Source organism: Taudactylus pleione, unplaced genomic scaffold, assembly GCF_031769625.1.
Source record: "Taudactylus pleione unplaced genomic scaffold, aTauple2 ptg000479l, whole genome shotgun sequence".
NCBI classification, from domain to species: Eukaryota; Metazoa; Chordata; class Amphibia; order Anura; family Myobatrachidae; genus Taudactylus; species Taudactylus pleione.
This window is the reverse complement of record NW_028284881.1, coordinates 13,740,096-13,760,986: the sequence shown is the minus strand read 5'-3', so window position 1 is coordinate 13,760,986 and position 20,891 is coordinate 13,740,096. Positions and strand designations below refer to the sequence as shown.

Here is a 20,891-nt window from a genome sequence, read left to right as displayed (position 1 = left end):
CTTTCACAGGTGGCATACGACAGCCGGCATTACATACTGATTCTGTTTTTTATAACGAAAACATTGAGACATCTCTAGAAACAAACACTTCCAGAATCCTAACATTTGGCAGCTATGATAGTGTTACTTGACCTGTAATATAACATTGCATATGATATTATGGAAGAAGTCGGATGAACTAGACAGTTATGACCCAAGTGAAAGAGGAAAGCTGCAAGACTCACATGTACAACCTGTAGCATAGATCAGATACGCCACACGTCCTTTATAACTATGTGATAGGTTTATAATGAATGAATTGACATTACTATTATCGAGTCTGACATAAATTTTCATTCTACATTCTGTGGAGACAACAGAAAACGAAACGAGTCAATCTGAAGGCAACCGGCTGCTAATATAACCAGCTCTGCACGACGCGTGTTTTCCAGCAGCCGGCAGGTGGCGATCATGCAACGCTTCTCTATGGTAATAATGTTACTGGTCATATGACCGGAAGCGTCTAGCATCATCCCTTTCTGTGGGTTTTTGGACCTTTTCCCTAACGGCGGTAGCTTGGCTCCTCCGCGGGTCTCCTTCCCCACACAGGCCCCATGGTGTGCGGCTGTCACTGAGCCAAGGGGACCGGCCACGGCACTCAGCTTCCCTTACCCCCAGAGCACTGAGCTTGCTGCCTGCATCCCACCCACACACTGCAATATGAGTCACCCAGCCCAGCACAGGGATACCATTACTTTACACCTCCTTCCTGCACGCAGCTCTGCCCCGATCTACCTCTCAGGCATGGAGAAGATAAAGACCCCCCATATTCAGTAACCCCCCAAGCATCCAGCTGCCCATTGCACCCTGATCTGTACTGATCTCTAGCCCCCCTATCACCTGCTTTCTGCATATCTCTGCTGGAGCCCTGGTCTGTGTGCTCTGCTCCTTATAATCCCCTTAGGTAAGCAGCACCTTTCACAGCGTTTGCTTTACCAATACATTCTTATTTGTATCTGCTTCCTCATTGTCTGTCTTTGCAGATGGACATTAACACTCTAGCACAGTCTGATATTAATGGTGAGTAACTGATTTTTATTTGCATATACCTAGCATTAATGTTAATGAATAAGTATGTGAGTGGCACAGTGGTTAGCATTGCTCGGCCATGGGTTTGATTTTGATTGTTACTTTTTATCTGGAGTTTGTGTGTTCTCCATGTTTGAGTTTTATTTGGTTGTTCTGTCTTCTTCCCAACGTCCTAAATAGATACACTGGTAAGATTACTGGATTTTGTTTAAAAAATAAATAAATGTTCCCTAGTGTGTGTTACTACAAATAATCAGGAGTCAGTGACTGTTTTTTAATGGTTCTTTGTGTAGAGATTTGCATAACTTTATCTAACCTTTATGAAATAACCTTCATAAAATAGTAAGTACAGTCATAATAATCCATAGGTACTTTTGTTCTCATGCATTTAGTTGCGTACATGATAGAATGAACTTACTAAATACCTCCCTTGCATGTTTCCATCCAAACCTGCTCAGCATCTCTGGACGATTTGTAGTCATGTTGACATTCAGAATGTCAACAATCACAATGTAGACAGTACAGGGTTAGGACTCTAAAGCCAGGTAAATACTAGACGTGTGTTCCTGGCCGACGGCAGATGTGACAAATGACATATCGTGCGGTCTGTACACACCACACGTGATCTGGTGAACGAACGCACGATATGTCGTGGCGCCGCCGCATACGAATGCATGGGGTCGTCAGTCAGATCTTCAGATTGAGCAGCATGTACGGCAGATCTGAGGATGCAGCGGACAACCCTGAGGGAGCGCGCATAGTGCATACACACTGGACGATTTGAATGATTTGTCGTTCCGAACCATCGGAAAAAGACAAATCATTTAAAGAAATTGTCTAGTGTGTACCCAGCTTAACACTAGGAAAAGGCTATGTTGACATGCACAGTGTCCTTGTCCTCCCTATGTATTGGTCATCACATGCTATATCCTACATTGACACATATCAAGCAGGTAATTCCAGTCTCTAACATGTTCAAGTGATTATTAGAACTGAAGCCTTTTTTAAATGCAATAACTAGAGAATTTGAGACTCTGCTAAATTTGGTTACATTTTATAAGTATTGTTTTACAGTAAAATGATTAACTGTGATTCTTTATACAGTCAAAATAAATCTGATATCTCTGGAATGCAGAATGTTAACTTGTGTTTGATTGCGTGGGTGTATTGTTGTGAAGTTGTTTTTTTTTTTGTTTCTGTAACATAGTTACATTAATGAAAGAATGTTATTGTTCTTACCATACAATCATATTATGGGGTCAAACATTTCCATAACACTCATGGCTGTCATTAGTTACCAGTGTCCTGGGAAAATGTATTATTTTCTTAGAGGATGTTAATCTAAGTTCCCTTTTTTACAGTTGGCCACGTGGAACTATTAAAACAACTATTCAATTCCTTTTTTGGTTGATATAATTTTAGGAGTATTTAACAACATGACATTTGTCTCGCTTTGCGTCTCCTGTTCTTTGTGTTTAAATGACACAATGAAATGTGCATGTAACTCCAGGCAGAGGACGCACTCCTGTCGTTCCAATTGTGTTTGTAAATACAATAAGAGTGGCAGGGCAGCATACTGCTGCCTGTCAGTCACTTGAACTCACCACTGAATGCACTGTCTCAGCAGTCACAGTATCCGGCGGCCAGCCGCTCTGTTTGACTGCATTCAGTGGGGTGGTGCTGTGCGATGCTGATTGGTTTAATGGCTCTGGCCATCCACCAATCACAGTGGTGGGATGTATTCACACACTGATTGGTGGCTTGCTGGTACGAACCACCAATCGGACCGCAGGAAGCTGTATGAGTCAGGATCAGAACTGAGAGAAATGGTGGGACCAAAAAAGGCAGCCAGGTGAGGATATACATTCTGATATTTAACAAGAGGTGGGGCCATGTTTTTCAACAATGGATGGTAAATTTAAGATTTAGGTTATGATTTTTATGAGTGAGTGGGATGGCAGATCTATGGTATAATTTTTAAATAAGGGAGAGGGAGTACTAATGAGGGAGTATGGATGTATGTGTGTGTGTGTGTATATATATATATATATATATATATATATATATATATATATATATATATATATATATTTTTTTTTTTAGTACAGTCATAATACATGTTGGGAGATTGTTTTCTGCCTGCTGATTATCATCAGTTTGGCAAATCACTGCTGATTGTGTACTGCCTCCATTTATGCAAATTCAAAAAGCAGCCCTAGTCAGGATCAGTTGGGGTTTAAGGAGGTCGTAGTTTTTAAATATTTTCATAACTGTGGAAAATAAGTGTCAGGAATCTGTGTTGTGTTTGTGACCACAGTAAGTGTGACCACTGGGCTGTATGGATGAGACTGATATGAGTGATGACTGTGTAAGTGGTGCTTAACTGTAAACAGTATTGAAGTTCTTTATTAGCATGCCTGGACTGGTATACTGGATGCTGGTCTGGGACTGGCTAATGCACTCTGGACTGGAACCGGTAGACACAATGGATGCCAAGCTGGGACCAGCTAACGCCCACTAGACTGGGACCAGTAGGCTCAATGGATGCCAGGCTGGGACCGGCTAACACACACTATAGCATGTGACTTCTGCAGGCGGAGGTGAGAACTGGAGTCTGTGTGCAGTGTAGGGGACACTGCTGGAGCCAGGTGTAATAGCGTAGAAGCACACTGTAGATGAATCTTGGAACTTGCACTCTTAGCAGGTGATGGTAGTTTGCAGGAATATGAAATCTAAACTGCGTACAGGAACCAAAGTCGACAGGTGGATTGGTGCAGAGAGTTCTGGACTGATGAATGGAATACACGTAATGTAACTACCTTTCTCCAAATAGTATGCAGATGAGCCACAATGCTATATGAGAGAGCTGAGCGCCACAGGATCACTAAACAAGAATCACAGTGTGAATGCAAATTACACTGCAGTAGTGTCAGACAGATGAAGCTTGAAGGATAAACCAAGTATTGCTGGAAGCTGTAGTGCTGTAAATTAGATTAACACTGGAAGCAGGATTACCCAGGTTGGAACTGGTATTTCTGGAATCAGTAGTGTTGCAGAGCAGATCAGAGCTGGAAGCAGGATTAACCAGGCTGTGAGTCTGCTGCAGATTTAGTAGGCAGCAGGCTGTTTGATAAGCTAGCTACTTGGATGGACATCCCAATTAGTAGACTCACTGAAGCTCTATAGTGCAGAAACCAGTACAGATTTGTAGAATATAATCCTATCTAGTAGGAACAGAGGCGTAACTAGAAATAACTGCAATTTAGAGAGATGAAGGTAACAGCAGAGCTGACACCTAGATTTAAAATCACAAGGATCACAGGAATCGGGCAATCAGAATATGACTTGTTAATCTGGCAAGTGCTGGTGAACTGGAAGGGTTTAAATAGGCTGTCATGGGAGTGGATGGTTGCAGAGATTATGTGGAGCATTACATGAACCAGATTGGTGGATCACATGACCTGATTCAAGATGGCTCGCCTACACTGCTGGACCTAATCACACAGTCTAACTGGAACCAGAGGCAATGCAGGGAATGACATGCACAGGTATATCCAGGAGACATGGCATGCACAGAGGACCATAGGACATGCCATGATGCCAAATGAACATGGTAATATGATCCAGAGAAGCGGAACGTGACCATAAGGTGGCAATTCAAGGTGCAGTAAGGAATATACACTCAAAAAGTAAAATGTAAAAAACAACAAAAAAAGAAAACAGTCCCATGCAAAACAACATAAACTAATTAAATATTTATCCCTGTGTTATAAGTGGGAGAATAAGAGAAATGGTTGGGGTAGAGGGGGAGGTGGGGGAAAGGGTGAATGCAGGCAATTTACAACTTGACAAGCAGCAGATAAACCTGCAAAAGAGAGAGGATGATTAGCTAAATGGAGAAGGTTCAGAGCACTAAGACGACCTAATGTTAACAGACAAATATATGCAGCGTCTCCTTGGTCTTATCATTATCATTTATATGGTGCCACAAGTGTTCCGCATTTCCTTACATCGTATGTACATAAATAAATAAGAGACCAGTGACTTATAGTATAATACAATGCAGAACAAAGTTAATATACATGGCTGCATTGGCAATCATAACACTCAAGCAACAGGGCATGAGTGTTAAATGCCCTAGTGGGGAGTAAGGAGTACATGAAAGTATAAGTACAGCACAGGAGGGTAGAACTTACATTCTAATGTGGAGGGGCAGAGAAACACAGGTGTGACACAGATGGGGTAGACAGGAAGGATCATGTTTTCGCAGCCCGGATCTCCCGTCTAAAGTGACGGGAGATCGTGGGCCGCTATTCAGTTGTGCTAGCTTTTCGCGCTGATCGCGCCCAACGTGGTCGGGTTTAGCCGCGTAAATCGGCTAAGCCCCGACCAAAGTGCTGGGTGCGATCATGAAAAGTGCCGTTTGGGCGCCCAAACAGGTCACTTTTCGCCAATTTCAGCTCGTATCCTTCTGGGGCTGCAAGCTGAAATGGAGCGTTGGCAGCTGATCGCACCCGACAGGAGCAACAGTTGAATAGTTACGTTGGGTGCGATGGGGGCTGGAAACAATTGAATTCCGCCCCATGTCGTTTGCTGCCAATCTCATTGTGGAGTGTGACCTGTTATGTAAGGTGAATCCTTTTGGTTCTCGGATGAGCTGATTAGATTGTATGCTTTCCTGGCTTTGCAGGGTGAAAGGAATTTGTCCCTGGATCTCTCTCAGTGAGTTGGCAGTGTATAGGTCCTTTCACTTCCTGTTTGAGTAGGTGAGTGGAATGTACTGTTTAATCTGACTGTAAAAGACGATAGGTGCAGGAGTTGCCGGAATATATATAGATGTTCAGTTTCTTTAGATGTCTGGAATGCGGTTACTCAACCCCACTCGGTGTAAATTATTGTCTAACGTTAGAAAAATTTCAAGTTTGGCTCTCATACTGAGTTGTTTCTAGATCCGACCACCATGTATGCATTTCTCCTTGTAACCCTAATAATCTACAAGGCGCAGCAGTGTCTAGCGGTGTAGATTGTTCGGGGATGTAACACTGCAATCTTTGTAAGCAGCCACCAACTGTTTTTCTTTTCCTTGTGCACACAAATGCTGACAAATAGTAGTGCCCTCAGTTATCCTCATTCTGTGCACCGCCGCTGAGAATGAGGGGTTTGCGGAGAATGAGGGGGTGAAGATAATGATGGATGGGTTAATAATAAAATACGAGTACAGTCATGGCCAAAAGTTTTGAGAATGACACAAGTATTGATTTTCACAAAGTTTGCTGCTTCAGTGTTTTTAGACCTTTTTGTCAGATGTTACTATGGTATACTGAAGTAAATTTACAAGCATTTCATGAGTGTCAAAGGCTTTTATTGACAATTACATTAAGTTTATACAAAGAGTCAATATTTGCAGTGTGACCCTTCTTTTTCAAGACCGCTGCAATTCGCCCTGGCATGCTGTCAATCAACTTCTGGGCCACATACTGACTGATGGCTGCCCATTTTTGCCTAATCAGTGCTTGGAGTTTGTCAGAATTTGTGGGTCTTTGTTTGCACACCCGCCTCTTGAGGATTGACCACATGTTCTCAATGGGATTAAGGTCTGGGGAGATTCCTGGCCATGGACCCAAAATTTTGATGTTTTGTTTCCCCGAGCCACTTAGTTATCACTTTTACCTTATGGCAAGGTGCTCCATCATGCTGGAAAAGGCATTGTTCATCACCAAACTGTTCTTGGATGGTTGGGAGAAGTGGCTCTTGGAGGATGTTTTGGTACCATTCTTTATTCATGGCTGTGTTCTTAGGCAAAATTGTGAGTGAGCCCACTCCCTTGACTGAGAAGCAACCCCACACGGTCTCAGGATGATTTGCTGTTGGCATGACACAGGACTGATGGTAGCGCTCACCTTTCCTTCTCCGGCAAAGCGTTTTTCCACATGCCCCAAACAATCTGAAGGGGATTCATTAGAGAAAATAACTTTACCCCAGTCCTTAGCAGTCCAATCCCTATACCTTTTGTAGAGATTGCCTTTTATGTTTTTCCTGGAGAGAAGTGGCTTCTTTGCTGCCCTTCTTGACACCAGGCCATCCTCCAAAAGTCTTAACCTCACTGTGCGTGAAGATGCACTCACACCTGCCTGCTGCCATTCCTGAGCAAGCTCTGCACTGGTGGTGCCCCGATCCCTAAGCTGAATCAACTTTAGGAGACTGTCCTGGCACTTGTTGGATGTTCTTGGGCACCCTGAAGTCTTCTTCACAACTATTGAAACTCTCTTCTTGAAGATCTTGATGATCTGATAAATGGTTGATTTTGGTGCAATCTAAAGGTGCATACACGCAGAAAGATTTTCTGTCCAACTAGTTGATTGGTTGGAATGAAAATCTGGTAACGTATGCAAGCAAATGACAATCAGCAATTCGCTCCCAAACGCCAGAAAATGGACAAAAACTGTTGTTTGAACAAATTGTTTAGATCAAACATTTCAAAAACTTGTCTGACGACAATTTTCTTCTGTTTTCTGGCATTTAGAAGCAAATTGCTGATCATCAGTTACTCCCATACCTTACCAGATTTTCATTCCAACCAATCAACTAGTTGGAAGGTTGGACAGAAAATCTTTACGTGTATACACCTTTACTATTGGCAATATCATTGCCTGTGAAGCCCTTTTTGTGCAAAGCAATGATGACTGCACGTGTTTCCTTGCAGGTAACCATGGTTAACAGGAAGAACAATAATTTCAAGGTCCACCCTCCTTTTAACCACTTAACTGACAATTTTTTTTTTTTTTTTCCAAAAAACCACTCCGAAATTGTCATGTGTTGCGTTTTTTTTTTTTTGTTTGTTTTTTTAATGACTGAATTAGGTCAAGAACATCTTTTTAAAACTTATCTAACATTTAAAAAAATATATATATCTTATATATATTTAAACCCCGTATACCATAAAAATAGCAATTCTTATGGTATACAGTAATGATGGCCATTGACAGCTGTACCATCAAAGGCCGATGGGTTTAACCATCAGTAGAAACAATCGATTGAGACCACAGCCACCGATGTTTAACATCGGTTTATAATCCATCGATGGTCTGAGGCCATTTCTAGTATAGTATACCATCCCTAAGTGGAGGCCCCGTATCAAGTCTTGATCCTACAGGACCGCCACAATCAAAATAAAATGACCTATAACCTCAATATTAAAAATAAATAAAACCGGAATATTTTGGATGTGCCGTGATGTCATGACGTGACCTGGTGTCATGACGTCACTGTGTCACTATCCAATGACTGCCGGTGTGGGAGTGACTTTGCAGCCATTCTCTCACAAGCTACTTCTCTTGCACAGCGTTAGAGCCACCTGCAGACACCACTGGACGCTACCACACCCTGCCATGGATGCCGATGTGTGTGTGTATATAATATAAATCTGTTTTTTTTATTTTTAATTATTATTTTTTTTTTTTTACAAAATACAATGCCAGGTCACTGTGTCCAGCTGTGATCGGGACAGTGGCGGAGTTGTAGCCGGAAGGAGGGGCCTGGGGACAGGGCACTAGGTAACAGCCTGGCCGGGGGAGGGGTGCGCCGGCTGCGCATGCCGGGGACAGAGCAGTAGCCGCTGCTTCTGTAGCTCTGTCGCAGGCCGCCGCGCTGGTGAATGAAGGGGTGGGAGAGCCGCCGGCTCCCCGGGGACAGAGCAGCAGCCGTGGCTAGCAGAAGCCACGGCTGCTGCTTCTAGTCCCAGCCACGCCGTGGGACAAGGGGGTGGGGGTAATGCCGGCTCCCCATCTCCCATCAAACCTCTTTAACTTGTCTCTCCTCCACTACAGTCTCCTCCTCTTTCATCCATTCTTAAGTGCTTTCACTTATCCTGACACACTCTCTACCTATCACCCCCCCCTCCCAGTTTATCTCTTAAGATTCTTCAGCAACTTATCTATTACCACCTCACCCCTTTCCTCTCTTCCACTCTTTTCTAGAATAACTCTGTATGGATTTATTTCCCTCCAGAACACAGATACTGACCTTACGAAGGTCACTAATGAACTTCTTTCTGTCAAATTCAATTCTATCTACTATTATTTGATCTGTCTGCTGCATTTGATACTGTGGACCATGCTGTCATCTTTCATACCCTCCACTCTTTTGGTCTTAATGACCTTGTTATCTCATATTTATCCTCCTACCTGTGTTACTGCTTCTATGTCTCTTCTTCTGACTCAACCTCTAGTTCTCTCCCCAATTTTTGTCAATGTACCCCAAATATCTGTTCTTGGGTCCCATTTTTTTTCCCTTTCCTTTTCCTCACTTTGAGATCTCATCAGCTCCATCAGCCTCCAACACCACCACTATACCAATGACACCCAAATGTATCTCTCTTCCCAGGAATTTTCTCTAACGGTATTACTGCTATCCGTCTGTAATCTCAGCGGTTTCTCAAACTCTGTATGACTAAAAGTAAACCCATTGTATTCCCTCTCCATCTAGGACCCCATCACCTCCCTTCCTCTCTCTATCTGTTGACACCATCCTCACATTGGCCCCAAATTCACTGCCTGGACATCATCCTTGACTCCTCCCTCACCTTTACTGCCCATATGTAGTTTATCTCACAATCTTTGTGCTTCCATTGCCTCTAGAATCAGAATCTTTCTCACCATGGATAGCGCCAAATCTCCCCTTTTGTGCCCTTCTCTTTACCGCCTAGCCTACTGCAACTTTATCCTTTCTCGCTTTCCTATCTCATTTACCTCTCCCGCTGTTCGGTATAGGCCTCAGACCTCTGCCATCTGCTTAACTGGCTCCACATACATTTCAGAATGCAATTTAAACTCCTCACCTTCATATAAAACCCTCAATCACTCCACTCCTTCCTACATCTCCAATCTTAATTCTGTCCACTCTCCTGCATCCAAGACTTCTGCTGTGCTGCCCTAGTGCTCTGAACTCACCCCCCCCCCAATAGTGACTGCCTGTCTATACACCTATTTGTTGGTTACAAGTTAATCGATTGCTGGTTTACTTTCTATTACCCCCCATGTGACAGCCATAGTAAGCTGATATACCCTATCCTTCAATTCCTCCATACCCTCCACCCAGCCTGTATAATTGTGTTAAGCACAATGATAACAGGATAACATAACACTTAATATCTGTATGGCATTGCAATTCTTTCTGGCATCATGTATCTAAAAGATAATAAAAGTAATGTAGAGCAACAAAAAAAAATATCAGATGTTGCAACACCTTTGGACTCCTACCTCTTTTCCAACAAAATCCCAGGTCCAGACCGGGACACTGGATGGTTTTCAAGCCGGGTCACAGTGGCTTGAACTCCATTTACAACGTAGGCTACACCCGGGATATTGCTGGGGCTCACCTCTGCCGGCACTTACATCATTTCCAAGTACCTGGAAATGCGTCTCTCCTTATGCTGTGAACAGATCCGGGTCGGACGACCCAGGATACCAGTTTCCACAGAGCCTTTCCTGCATAAAAACTCTACTCAAGATCCATGAAGAAATGCCAGGTCATTCCACCCGACATTATTTCTTAGGAGCCTTTTCCACTGAGCCGGGACCCGAGTTGACATGGCAATAACCTGGATTTTTGCGGCTGTGGAAAAGAGATATCAGAAGACCTATTTCCATGTATTGAATAAATGAGAAGTTAGATAATTCAAAGTGAATTATAATGAATCAGTTTATTTTAAAACTACACTATTCACGTATAATCACATGGCATATATTCGGGTTGTTTCCAGAACTCTTCTGTTCCTCATCTTGTTGTGATGCAACCAACCTTTATCTTCACCTACACAAATGTGTCCTGATGCACAGCTTGTGAATGGATGGTTTAGATAAAACATGTAGACTACTAATCTGAAAATGCTGCTGCTTCCTGCATGTAAAATGCATTCCAACATAACCGTTTATATGATTTACCTGTCACACCCAAGTCATTATGAACATTCCCCGCAAGCCATAAAAAAACCAACACCTCACATTGCAGCCTTTAAAAGGATATTTATTATTTACTTAAATGTTTCACACATTTGCCTGATCCAATCAGTAACGTGATGACTATCATACACGTGTTTTATTTGTTCCTGCTGTCCCATGATAAAATACCCTAACAACACATAAATTGTCGCACCCTGCAGTGATGGGCCCTTAGTGTAGGATGTTTTTCTTTTCAGTGCATGTGGCTACCTGGCAGGTCACAGTGCAGGGGTTGTGAGCTCTCACACAGTTGTAACCATACACTATTGTCAAAGTTGTTATATCGATAGCTTTTGTAAACTGAAATTTTTTATTCCGTAACAAATTTGCCTTCTGACTAGCGGGGTTTCATAGCGCAGGGCGTGTCTATGCCTTTCAGATTTTGAGTCCTCATTTTAGCTGAATACTTTGCTATTTGGAATAATAAAATGTTGCAAACCAGATTTTCTGTAAATAATTGTGTTGTGGAAATAATGTAACTGTTTTAGTTTAGTCTGGTTTGGTCTACATATACTATGACTTTTATATGGGTGCAAGTATATATGTGTTTAATGTTCATTCTGTGTCCGGCGCAAGGCATGGCGCTGAACTGTAAAAAGGGTGGCTGTGTGCGCACCTGAAAAAGGGGGCGTGGTCACGAGAAAAGGGATGGTATGATTAAGATGCGGCCTGGTTTCACCACTCTTGGGTGGCGGTGCTCAGTACTTACGGACATGCTGGGCTGCCCCAAGCTATCACCTCACTGTGAATAGATTCCGTGTGCCGCTTTTCCCCCCTCCCAGGACACTGCGGACCACAGGTGGGGACGGCACCATGCACACCCGGCAGTCTGTTTCAGCAGGGTGCATTTTGCCATTTTGAAATTGGACAGGGTGCGGCGCCCTACTAAAACATCATACGATTACTTTGTATGCGAAGATTTACTGGGAAAAATGGCTAAAATGTCTTGTTTCTGCAGCTGAGTATTTTAGAGATTAGTGTGGTGTACGACTAATGTAATGATGGTAGTGGGGAGTATTTTGCAATTAATGTCTGAGCTTGCTAGAAAATGGAGTGTGGTTATTAGTTTTGTGGAGGGGGGGTGAAAGATGTGATGCATTTATCCTATATTGACATAAACAATTTAATTTATATAGTAACTTATGTTCACTAATCACGTTTTGTTTTTCTAAGTAAAAAAAACCCATGGCCTATTTTTTTTGTGTTGAATGCAACATGTTCACATTTTTCAAATTTTTTTTTTATAGCACTGTTTGGCTTGAGCATCAATGCAATTAATTTAACGAATTGGTGTGGCTAGTGCCACATGAGTAATGTGTATGCCTATATTGTATCGCCCTGCAGCATTCATAGAGATTATCTGCACCAGTTTGTTAGGTAAATAGGGTATAAAATAGAGTTCATTATGTAGGTGCACAAAGGGGTCAATCCAATTACCTTGCAGTTAGAATGCAGGCACCGCATCTCGCACCCCTTGCAGCTCACTCTCAGCCAGAATTCGTTCGTTTTTGGTTGCAGCCGAGCTAACTCGCACCCGCAATGCGGGTAATTGGTTTGACCTCTGGGCCTGATTCAGAGTTGTATGCAAACCCGATGATTTACGTACACTGCGCATGTACAGATCAGTGACTGCGACGACGATCGCAGTACCCCCCCATGATTGACATGCTGCGGCCATTTGGGGAAGGGGCACACAATGGGCGTGTCGGCCCCATTTTCTGGGTGTTCCGAGGCTAGTGGCTGCGTCCTTGTATGCTACTTCACTGGTAGCGTGAAATACATCCTGCATTGATGTGATGGCTATGTCTCTGGGCGCAGCATCTGATCAGAGAAACCCGCATTAATAAAGACTCCTCCTGTGGCTCTTGCGTATTGTAGCACAGCCGCTGTGTATAAAGACTGTGCTATAGTGTACAACTATGAATCGGGCCTTGAAAAAAATAATAGAAGAAAAATATAATAACTTCACATGTTTCTGCTTTCAGATACCCCTGTCCTGCTGGCAGAACTACGACCAGGCAGAGAACCGCTGTATGATTGGAAGTCAAGCTGCGAGACTTGGAGTGTTGCATTCTCACCTGATGGCTCCTGGTTTGCCTGGTCTCAAGGACATGGCATCATTAAGCTCATTCCATGGCCCCTGGAAGATGAACAGTTGTAAGTGTTGGGTTTGGACAGTTAATGCTGTACAGTATATGTTAATAGTAATCCTACAACATGATTTTCGCACGCCTATTCATTATCTGGTAAAACAAAAGTATCTTGAAAAATCTCTTTTTAAAAACAGGAGACCATCCTCCTATAGACCCAAAAGTCAGTGCTACAAGGGCTCCGAAGTCAAAAGGAAAGGAAGCCTGAAAGAGAAAGTACTGGACTGTGGACAGATAGTTTGGGGCTTGGCCTTTGGTTCCTCGTCTTCACCAGTTGGATGGAAGCTGTGGCCACGTTTCACACTGCAAGATGCTGGATCTGGTAGCACACTGCTTCTTCTGGCAACGGGGCTAAGTAATGGACATGTCAAAGTTTGGGACGTGCAAACAGGTAATGCACCTACTGATCTGTGTGTAAGAAAATAATGAAAGAAAGCTACATTAGTAGTTAATCTATATAGTCACAAGAATAGATTGAAAGTGAACGGTGGTTGAGATTAGGTAAGGCATTGGCTAACTAGTAATGTGAGCTGGGTGTAGCAGCCCCTGCTTTGTATTACTTGTTATCTCCCTGCATTATAGGTATATAGAACATAAATGCCACAGGAAGGCTACTCAACACAAACTAATGCTCAATGCCTGTATGTGTTTAATGATTCAGCATTTTACCATCATGTGGACTAAGGGCCTGATTCTGTATGGATGGCAATTACGACCAAAGCTGCGTAATCGCACGCAAAGAAGCTGAGAAAATATGCTATGGCCTGCCACAGTTCAGCCAGCATAGAGAAACCCACTGCTGCTTTCTACTTCAGGGTCCATAGGGTATCCACAGGATACCTTGGGGTATAGGTGTGACGTCAGTCGCTGGGCACCATAGAGTTAAGCTTTTCAGCCTCCCAGGATGCACTAGGGTCCCCCTCCTATACCCCGCCCCCGAGCCAAGGCACCTCAGTTTAGTTTGGTGCCCGGCCGGCGTCGGGTGCACCTGTCGGAGTGGGGGCTAGAAGAGCCCCTGAAGCTTTCTTCAGTGCAGCTGTGGCTGCACATCTGGATGTACAGCATGGACAGTCAGTCCTGACGTCCATGCTGTCTTCCCTACACCCCCGCCGGTACCAGAACGCCGGTACCGATCCGGGGATGCTGGTGAGCATCTGGGGTCACAGCTAGCGGTGACCCCAGATGTTCCGGACCATGGCCGGATCCAAGGGGGACAAAGGTAAGCAGCGGGGTCCCGCGGTGGGTCCCCGCTGGTCACATGGTCCTAAGTCCCCAGGCAGGGGGCTCCCTGGGGACTGGCTGCAGCGTGGAGCCAGGCGACCAACCTGCGCTTTCCACTACCCCCTGGGACAGCGGACCGCAGCAGAGCGGTAGCGCTGCGGCGTCCCAGGGGTTAAATGCATGCCAGGGGAGCGCGCCTTCCCTGTCTCACAGCCGGCGCCTCCCCCGCTGCACACAGCCCTCTCTGCATGCTGCCGACTGGTCCTGTGGCAGCGCTCCTCCCCCAGGCCAGCCTCCTCTCTGCTCCTCGGCGGCCATCTTCTCCAGAACGCATGGTGAACGCTGCTGGAAGCGCTGGACGGAAGCATCGTGGTCTGGGTCCCCCCGCATACCTCTCCTCCGCTGTGGCTCAGGTCTGTGTATGCAGCGCTGTGTCCTACCAGGCCCTGTGCGTAGTTGAGTGATCAGCGCTGTTAGTGCAGGAATTGATTTTCTTTGCATTGTATGTGACTGTGCTAGCGCTGCCTGTAACTTTTCTTCTCTAAACTGTCAGCTTTATTACTGTCCCTGTTCTTTCTGCTAAAGCCCTTGCGGTGCGGTGCTGCAGGGTGGTGTCTCGCCTATTTAATACTTAATTGGTGAGAGAGGTCACATACGTGGTGCCATCATGTCTGAAAGTGATTTTCCCCTCCGGCTACAGTGTACCACGTGCAAAGTACCGTTAGCGGAGGGGGAGGGTAGCACGGAGGGCCTTTGCCGGCAGTGTTTGTCCATGGCGCGGCCTATTACGGTTACAGCACCGGTACAGGAGCCGCCCTGGGCTTGTTTCGCTCAGGCGTTAACAGCTTTAGTGGGCCAGTTAGCTCCGCAGGCCACTTTTACTCAGATGGGTTTGTCCCAGCAGTCTGTGGTGTCGTCACCCATGCAGGGGTTCCCACGACAATTGGTGGTACCCCACAGTCTCCCTATTTCCCCGCTCCCGGGTTCTCAGGAGCCAGCGTGGGTTAACTCCCTGACGAGTTCTGTACAGCACTTGTCGGATGTGTTGCAAGGGGAGTCTGTGATGCGGCCTCATAAAAGGCCGGTGGCGTCTCTGTCCGCTCCTTATGAGGATGACGAAGAGACGTCTGATGATGGGGAGATTCTGGATCCTTACGATCAGGAACCTCTCCATACTAAGGACGCTGATGCTAAGTCCAAAGTATATACTCCTGGACTTATTCGGGCGGTCCGCACAGCCTTGGTGATTGAGGACGAAGTTCCCCCAGCGGCTAAATCTAAGTATGCCTTTTTCAAAGATGTGAAGGGCGATGCCACAGTCTTTCCTCTTTCGGGTCAGTTGGTGGACCATTTAGAGGAGGCGTGGAAACAACCTGGCAAAAGATACCAGCCGCAGAGACGCCTGGCGGTGGCTTATCCGTTCGCGGATAATTATTTTGCTAAGTGGGAATCCCCTCCACAGGTGGATTCTCACGTGACCCGTCTTGTCCGTAGTGCCACATTGCCGATGCCATCCATGTCCTCCCTTAAGGATGCTACGGACCGCAAGGTAGAAATCTGCCTGAAGTCCGCTTATTCCCTTGCAGGGGGGGCAGCACGGCCGGCTATGGCCATTTGCTGGGTTGCCAGAGCGATGGAGCGCTGGGCGGATTCATTAGAGGCTTCTTTTGAATCCGACTGTCCGGCCGAACAGGCGGAGTTGATTGGCAATCTCCGTGATTCGGCCACCTACATCAACGAGGCGGCTCTAGACATTAGTACTCTGGTGTCTAGAATTTCTTCAGCAGCGGTAGCTGCTCGTCGCGCCTTGTGGCTGCGATCCTGGAAGGCGGACGCAGATTCCAAGAAAGGTCTGGAAGCGTTGCCGTTTACCGGAGAAGTTCTCTTCGGTTCGGATCTGGATAAGATTGTGGCCACGCTGGCGGCAGCCAAATCTGCTTGTCTCCCGTCGGCCGCTGCTCCTTCTGGTTCTGGACCATCGTCCTTTCGGTCATCTAGGGCCCAGGGCAGGCCCAAACCACAGTCGTTTCCTCGACAGGCTGGCCCTAAGAAATCGGTCAAGCCCCGGAAGCAGGCATGGAGTACCAGACGTTCGGCCCCCAAGCCAGATGACAAGCTTGCGGCCTGACGGTCCGGGCCTCCCTTTGGGGGATCCCAGGGTGGGAGGCCGCCTGCTACAGTTCGCCCAGTGTTGGTCGACCACTACGACAGACACTTGGGTTCTGGAGGTGGTTTCCCACGGATACGCCCTCTCCTTCCGGCACAGACCCCCGGCTCGCTTCTTCACCACGGGTCTACCATCAGACCGGAACAAGGCTACGGAGCTGCGGAAGGTATTGCACACTATGCTCCAGGCTGGAGTTATAGTGCCTGTTCCATTCTCCCAGAGGGGCCAGGGTTTCTATTCAAATCTATTTTTGGTACAGAAACCCAATGGGTCATATCGTCCGATTCTCAACCTCAAAGCACTCAACAAGTCTTTGCGGGTCCCGAAGTTTCGGATGGAGACCCTACGGTCCATCATTCTGGCGCTGGAACCTGGGGACTACATGGTGTCATTGGACATACAGGACGCTTACCTGCATGTCCCTATTCTTTTGCGCCATCAACAGTTCCTCAGGTTTGCAATCCGCAGCGACCACTTCCAGTTTCGGGCGTTACCTTTTGGCCTGGCAACAGCACCACGTGTTTTCACCAAGGTGATGGCGGTCATGGCGGCTTCTCTGCGGCTGCAGGGAGTCCGCATGTTGCCGTATTTGGACGACCTGTTATTGGTGGCAGGATCTCCAGAGCTCCTGTTACGCCACTTGGACCTGACCATTGCACTGCTGCAACGGCACGGCTGGCTAATCAACTGGCAGAAGTCCACTCTATTCCCGTCTTGGAGGATTCTGCATCTTGGAGCCTTATTGGACTCGGGACAGCAAAGGATCTTCGTGACGGAGGACAAGATCTCTGCTTTACAGTCAAGGGTGCGCAGTTGCCTGCACAGCCGCCGGGTGTCCTTACACTCGGCGATGAGGTTACTGGGCTCCATGGTGTCGGTGTTCGACATGGTGGAATACGCCCAGTTTCACTCCAGACCTCTGCAGCACCTGATCCTGTCAAAGTGGAACGGGCTGCCTCAGTCTCTGAAGTCCCAGACGATTGTGCTCACCCCGGAGGTTCGCCTGTCCCTTGCGTGGTGGTTACAGACGACCCACCTCAACAAGGGACGTCCGTTCTGGGTTCCAAATTGGGTCCTGTTGACAACGGACGCCAGTCTTCGGGGCTGGGGAGCAGTTTCGGGTCCACACTTGTTCCAGGGCAGGTGGACGCCGACAGAAGCGGAGCTTCCAATAAATATCTTGGAACTCTGTGCGGTCTTCAATGCTCTCCAGCAGGCACAGCGGTTTCTCCAGGGTCGCCCGGTGCAGGTCCAGTCGGACAACGCTACCACCGTGGCCTACATAAACAGGCAAGGAGGAACTCGCAGTCGGGCGGCTCTCGTAGAGGTCTCTCGGATCCTGGTTTGGGCGGAGCGCAATCTTCCGGCCATATTAGCGGTCTTCATCCCGGGAGTGCTAAATTGGGAGGCGGACTTTCTAAGTCGCCAGGACGTTCATCCGGGGGAATGGTCCCTGCACCCGGACGTTTTTCAACTACTGGTGGACAGGTGGGGTCTTCCAGAAATCGACCTCATGGCGTCCCGGCACAACAACAAGTTGCCGGTGTACGGGTCTCGCACAAGAGACGAAGGGGCGTCTCTGGTGGATGCTCTGTCCGTCCGGTGGACGTTCCGGTTCGCATACCTGTTCCCTCCGGTCTCCCTTCTTCCACGGGTAATCCGGAAATTCAAACAGGAAGGAGGGACGCTCCTGTTGATAGCTCCCGCGTGGCCCAGACGGCACTGGTTCTCAGACCTTCAGGGTCTGTCCGTGGACAGTCCTCTGCGGTTGCCGCTACGACCGGACCTTCTGTCTCAGGGTCCTTGCCTTCACCCGGACCTGACTCAGCTGTCTTTGACGGCGTGGCTGTTGAGACGGCCATGCTGAGGTCCCGGGGGTTTTCCAGCTCTGTGGTGCGTACCATGTTACGAGCTCGGAAACCGTCTTCCGCGAGGATATACCATCGCGTGTGGCATACGTTCTTCCAGTGGTGTCGACCGAGAGGTTATGCACCGCGGGAGTTTCGTCTGTCTCGGATTCTCGCCTTCCTGCAAGCAGGACTAGATCATGGGCTTCGCCTTGCTTCTTTGAAGGTACAGGTTTCGGCCCTATCTGTCTGGTTTCACCGTAGGATTGCTCAATCCCGGATGTGCGCACCTTTATGCAGGGTGTTCTCCGCATTCAGCCGCCCTTTGTTCCACCTGTGGCGCCTTGGGATTTGGCTGTGGTCCTGAGGGCTCTCCAAGGACCGCCGTTTGAACCACTGGGCTCAGTGGATCTTAAATGGCTAACAGCTAAGACTGTTTTCCTTCTGGCCATTGCTTCGGCCAGACGTGTTTCTGAGTTAGGGGCTCTTTCTTGTAGACCCCCTTTCTTGGTTTTTCATGGGAACAGGGCAGTGCTCCGCACTCGGCCCGAGTTTCTTCCCAAAGTTGTTTCCCAGTTTCATGTTAACGAGGAAATAGTTGTTCCAGCCTTTAACTCACCGGGTCTTTCCGTGGGTGAGGCCTCTTTGGATGTTGTGCGGGCCTTAAGGACTTATGTTGACCGCACTTCTTCGTTTAGGAAGTCTGACGCTTTCTTTGTCCTCTATGGCTTCCGTAAAAAGGGTTGGCCTGCTTCAAAGCAAACTTTGGCAGCCTGGATCCGTATGGCTATTTCTGAAGCTTATCTTCATGAAGGCCTACCGGTCCCTCCTTCTCTGAAGGCTCATTCCACTAGGTCTGTGGGTCCTTCGTGGGCAGCTCGACGTGGTGCCTCGGCAATTCAGATCTGCAAGGCTGCTACGTGGTCCTCTGTCCATACCTTCGTGAGGTATTACAGGTTTGACACCTTCGCCTCTCAGGATGCTTCCTTCGGGCGGCGGATTCTCCTTTCTGCACAGGAGCGTCCCCACCCTTAAAGGATACTGCTTTGGGACATCCCCAAGGTATCCTGTGGATACCCTATGGACCCTGAAGTAGAAAATATGAGATATGGTAAGAACTTACCCTTGTTATCTCTATTTCTACGAAGTCCATAGGGTTCCACAGGACTCCCGCCCTGTCGCACCTGTGCTGCAGATGGGCTTTGCTCTGGTCACCGGTTTTCCGTCTCCCTCTGGTGAGAATGTGATTCTTGTATGTGTCCAGATCTTTTTTCTCTCTCTTCCTTCTCCTCCTCCGGCCTATGGCTTGATAACTAACTGAGGTGCCTTGGGGCGGGGTATAGGAGGGGGACCCTAGTGCATCCTGGGAGGCTGAAAAGCTTAACTCTATGGTGCCCAGCGACTGACGTCACACCTATACCCCAAGGTATCCTGTGGAACCCTATGGACTTCGTAGAAATAGAGATAACAAGGGTAAGTTCTTACCATATCTCATATTTTCTCACATCTGTAATACCTCGCACACCTGCAAATACATCGGCACATCTGCCTGTTACGTACAATTACAGCAGGTCTGACCCGTCGCAGAATTGCAAGTCTCGTCGCACGCCGTGAGTTCTCAAGCTGCATATGCCGTCACAGTGGCTAATATATGTACACCCACGCAACGGCGTTCAAACGGACAGACATGCCTGTGTTTCTCCTACCACCCCCCCCCTCCCCGTCACCACCCTCAAATGTTTACGGCCTGTCACTGGATTCCTATGTGCGTGTGTGAATGCATTGTGAATGCAGCACACGTGCGGTGCATGTGCATTACTGAATAATCGGCCGATCTGCGTACGTAGTTGCAATTGCGTACACTGCTGAATCAGGCCCTAAGCCAGAGTGTTTTATTTACATCTGCTAAGTAGTTTGTAGTTTTTAGAAGTAGATCTGGTTGAATTGATAAATGTGTACACACAGTCTAATGCCGCTGTATTTGTGACCACAGGTCGTCTGCTCTTCAATTTGTCTGGGCACCAGGATGTTGTCAGAGACTTGAGCTTTACCACAAATGGAAGCCTGACTCTTGTAACTGCATCCCGGGATAAGACCTTACGTGTCTGGGACTTAAAAAAAGATGGTATGCTTTAATAATCTACTAAACCATTTATACAGGAGGAGATTGCCCGACGTAGGAGAATGTGGTGGTGTGTTTATTTCCTCCCAGTGTTGAGCTCTTGCTGTGTCTTATCTAGACTGGTCGCTGATGATTATGGTAATCCATAGACAACATCTATATCATTTCCACATTCACTCAATTACAACTGGAATAATACATTCGTAGATTTGTAACGTATTCTGCAATGTAGCGGCATGTCTTCTGTGATTGTATGCGTCGCATAATAGGCACTATGGGGTCTATTTACGAAGCTTTGGATGGAGATAAGGTAACAGC

At 46.9% G+C, this 20,891-nt stretch overlaps 1 protein-coding gene across 2 annotated transcripts in view; it reads left to right on the top strand.

Moving 5' to 3' along the window:
• Positions 1-444: 444 nt before the first annotated feature.
• WSB2 (WD repeat and SOCS box containing 2) overlaps positions 445-20,891 on the top strand; it is a 39,861-nt gene continuing 19,414 nt past the window's right edge. For both annotated transcript variants that reach the window (XM_088449245.1, XM_088449244.1), the window contains exons 1-5: positions 445-943; positions 1,023-1,059; positions 13,052-13,223; positions 13,354-13,607; positions 20,445-20,576. In XM_088449245.1, the coding sequence (XP_088305371.1) occupies positions 1,023-1,059; positions 13,052-13,223; positions 13,354-13,607; positions 20,445-20,576 (595 nt within the window). In that variant the 5' untranslated portion in view covers positions 445-943. The remainder of the gene's footprint in view (positions 944-1,022; positions 1,060-13,051; positions 13,224-13,353; positions 13,608-20,444; positions 20,577-20,891) is intronic.